Below are 3,092 nucleotides of genomic sequence, written 5' to 3' on the forward strand. Positions count from 1 at the left end.
CTCATTCCCAAAGTTCACAAATCAACCTTTGGGAAGACTATAATTGGTCCTGCTAGGAACATGTAACCTTCCCCCCAAAATCGCTAAACAGAGGTGGGCTACTCTGATAGGACAGCCTGAGGCATACCCACTCTGTGGCCTGGCTATGTGTGGGAAGAGTGTGGAGACTCAAAGTCCCACGTGGTTCCTGTGGAGTTGGAGAGAGTTTCCCAAAAGAACCGTAAAATTAAGAAATCACTATGAGAAAACAAAAACGATGGCTATGTCAGCCCTTGGCAGTAACAGTTAAAGTAACTCTATCTAGATATGTCCCACTTTGCCTAGGAAAAGAGATAGGGTCTTCTCTACTAGTTCAATTCTGATTGCCTTTCCAGGGTACTTTGAGAAAGTTGAGGAACTGTGCAGTAGGGCTAGATTTCCCATTTCAGAAGACCTGGGCCAATGTCATAACTCTGAGACTGAAGAGCCCTGTGAATGTGGGCAAGTCCCTCCTACTTTCTGGGGAGTCCTGGATAGGAAATTAGATAGAAGTCCAGCGCTCCCTTCTCAGCTCAGAGAAAGACTCACTGTTTCACTTTTTAAAAAAACAAAAAACACTTCTCCTTTCAGAATCCCGATTTTCTCATCTAACTGAGGGTAAGGGATTATCTCTAAGATCTTTTCAATTTAAAAAAAAATTAACAAAAACAAAAGCACCCACAATTCTAAGCCTGCTAGACAAAGCTTCCCAATATAGTTCAGAGTCCCCCAAGGCAGACACTTAAATTTCATCTCCAGTATTGAGGAAGCCAGAGCAGGGAAGCAAAAAGCCTGTGTTCACAGAGCAGGCCCGCAGTGTGTATACAGGGGGTGGGGAAAGTCCAGAACCACAAAGTGTAATTGCCAGGAAGCACCCCCAGGTCCATGGCATGGCTCAGGACCACAGCTGATGCTTGACGAACACCTCACCGTGCGCTTCATACTTCAGTGCCCGCCAGTCCAGGACATTAGGACTGAAGGTCCCACCAGAATGTACAGTTCTAATCTCATCTGGTGACAGCACAGAGTCCCACATGTTTACATCTCCAATGTCTCCCACCGAAGACTGGTTTTTATCATATCCCCCACCAAATGAATCCTGATCCTGCCCCAGGATGATGCTTGCTTCTGTCCCCAAGGAGGTTCCCTTCTCCAGACTCTTCCTCACCATGGGCTTCCCATCTATCCAGAGCTCTGCAATCCCAGAGTCGGACTCCCAGCTCACACAGATGTGGGTTGGAGCCAGAGGGTTTTCAGGACTCCTGAATACTACTTCAGTCCCATGCACTGTTAAAAGATACCCTCTACCCTTAGACCAATATATGAGGATCTCATTAGCTTGTTTCTTGGTGGCATAAGAGAAGATGCTGTAGCTACGGGTCAAGGCCAGTTCTGAGTAGATATGGAGACACACAGTGAAGGCTTTGAGTGGCTTCTTTAGTGGTGCTTTCAGGGATACGTAGGAATTATCTGACTCTTTGGGAAACACAAAGGCCTTCTTATGCATGTCTCTGAGACAGAAAACAGAGAAATGAGAAGTTTCTGAGCTCACAAAGATCTATCCCTTAACATATAATAGAGTTTAGGATCAAGAAATAGACTGATTCTTCCTTAGTTACACACACACACACACACACACATACACACACACATACATGCTCATCCATGCTGGATATTCCCCTGACTTTAGTTTGTATTATCTTGGGCCCCAACCCCATTGCTCAGATCAAATCCCAGGTATAGCCTGGGCAGCCCCTACCTGTCTGGCCAAAAACATTAAAGAAGCTGATCAGGACCAGAGAACACCACAACAGCTTCTCCATGGTCACTCTCTGCTGCCAGTGTTACCAGAATCTTGATTCACCCTCTTAGAGAAGATGTTTTTGGTTGAAAGCTCAGGGACTAGAGGTCCTGGATCCCTTGCCTCAAGGCCTCCCCATCATGCCTGGATTTATATCCAAAGGAGTCAGGGAGTCTGTGCCACTATGTAAATGATTTTCCAACACTGTCTCCTGCGGCAAGTGTAAGGGCTCTGGGAGGAAGGGAAGCAAATAATTCCAAAACAGAGAAATCAATGTGGGTAACTTATTACAAACTCCTGTAACCACTGAATCACCAATTCTTTGTGACAGGAAGAATGAAGAAGTGCCCCGACAGCTCTACGTTTGCCATCTAGCCTAGGAAAATAATGGAAATCTTACTTAATAGCAGAGTAGCCATCTGTATGCACATGATAGCTACATCTCCAGCACCTACTTCAGCACAAGCCATGGATTTTCAGGGACAAAATCTGGTAGCTTCTGGAAATGAAGATCATAGCTAACCCTTTCCAGAAGCCTCTAGTTTACCTATGAGGAAATGTGGAAAACAAACATGCCATTCACTGAGCCAAGGACGAATTTTTCTTAGTCAATTGAGCTTAATTATTAAGAAATTGCTAGTCCAGTGAAACATGTGCCTGATCACAAACATACCATATGTCAGAGTTTATTCATCTTCTCTGAATATGTCAGGGTTTAGGGAGGAGTCAGAATGATCTGACCCTGCTATTTCCTTTATTGGCAAAGTTCAAGTAGTCTCTTCATGGTGCCTGGCAATCCCTACTTAACTCACCCTTCAAGATGACTATTTGACTCCTCCTGTTTCCTCAAACCACCCAAATCTCATTCATTCTTATACTCAGAATTCACACGTCTTCATTGAGAAAGTAGAAGCAATCAGAAAAGAACTACTATGTTTCTTTAGCAGAGGCTTCTGGCAGCTCCCTGTTGTCCATTCTCCACTTCTCATACAGTTAAGGATAGCGTTGTTGGTTGGGCACATGGTTACCCAGGCAAATTCTAAATTTCCCAGCCTCCCTTGCAGCTAGGAGTGAGAATGTGATTAAATTCTGGCCAGTAAGCTCTGAACAGAATTAATAGTACAATTTCCAGGTTGCACCCTTAAAGAGAAGACATGGGCTCTCCCCTTCCACTTCCCTCCTTCCCTTTGGCTAGTATTCAGACATGATAGCAGGAGCTAGAGCATCACCTTTGGACCACCACGAGTATGCTGCATATTGAGGTTGTCAGGTA

At 44.8% G+C, this 3,092-nt stretch overlaps 1 protein-coding gene across 3 annotated transcripts; it reads right to left on the reverse strand.

Annotated features, from left to right (window-relative positions):
• Nucleotides 1–836: 836 nt before the first annotated feature.
• LOC105086530 (C-reactive protein) lies at nt 837–1,841 on the reverse strand. 3 transcript variants are annotated; one of them, XM_064477645.1, is made up of 3 exons: nt 1,778–1,841; nt 1,396–1,527; nt 837–1,029 (listed from the first exon to the last, which is right to left on the reverse strand). In XM_064477645.1, exons 1-3 carry the CDS (start codon nt 1,839–1,841, stop codon nt 914–916), a joined length of 312 nt encoding a protein of 103 aa, XP_064333715.1. In that variant the 3' UTR covers nt 837–913. The 3 variants fall into 3 exon arrangements, with proteins under 3 accessions (XP_064333715.1, XP_064333716.1, XP_010975353.2); XM_064477646.1 differs by having other exon boundaries at nt 837–995; nt 1,395–1,527; XM_010977051.3 differs by having other exon boundaries at nt 837–1,527.
• Between the last annotated feature and the right edge of the window lie 1,251 nt (nt 1,842–3,092).

The sequence above is a fragment of the Camelus dromedarius genome, chromosome 23 (assembly GCF_036321535.1).
Source record: "Camelus dromedarius isolate mCamDro1 chromosome 23, mCamDro1.pat, whole genome shotgun sequence".
Lineage (NCBI taxonomy): Eukaryota > Metazoa > Chordata > Mammalia > Artiodactyla > Camelidae > Camelus > Camelus dromedarius.

What these genes read in the sequence shown, in the direction of transcription:
- LOC105086530 (XM_010977051.3), bottom strand. Translation starts at nt 1,841, where the DNA reads ATGGAGAAGCTGTTGTGGTGTTCTCTGGTCCTGATCAGCTTCTTTAAT. An exon ending in TAATGTTTTTGGCCAGACAG is followed by an intron (nt 1,528 to 1,777) that starts GTAGGGGCTGCC and finishes TCTGTCTCAGAG; the next exon opens with ACATGCATAAGAAGGCCTTT.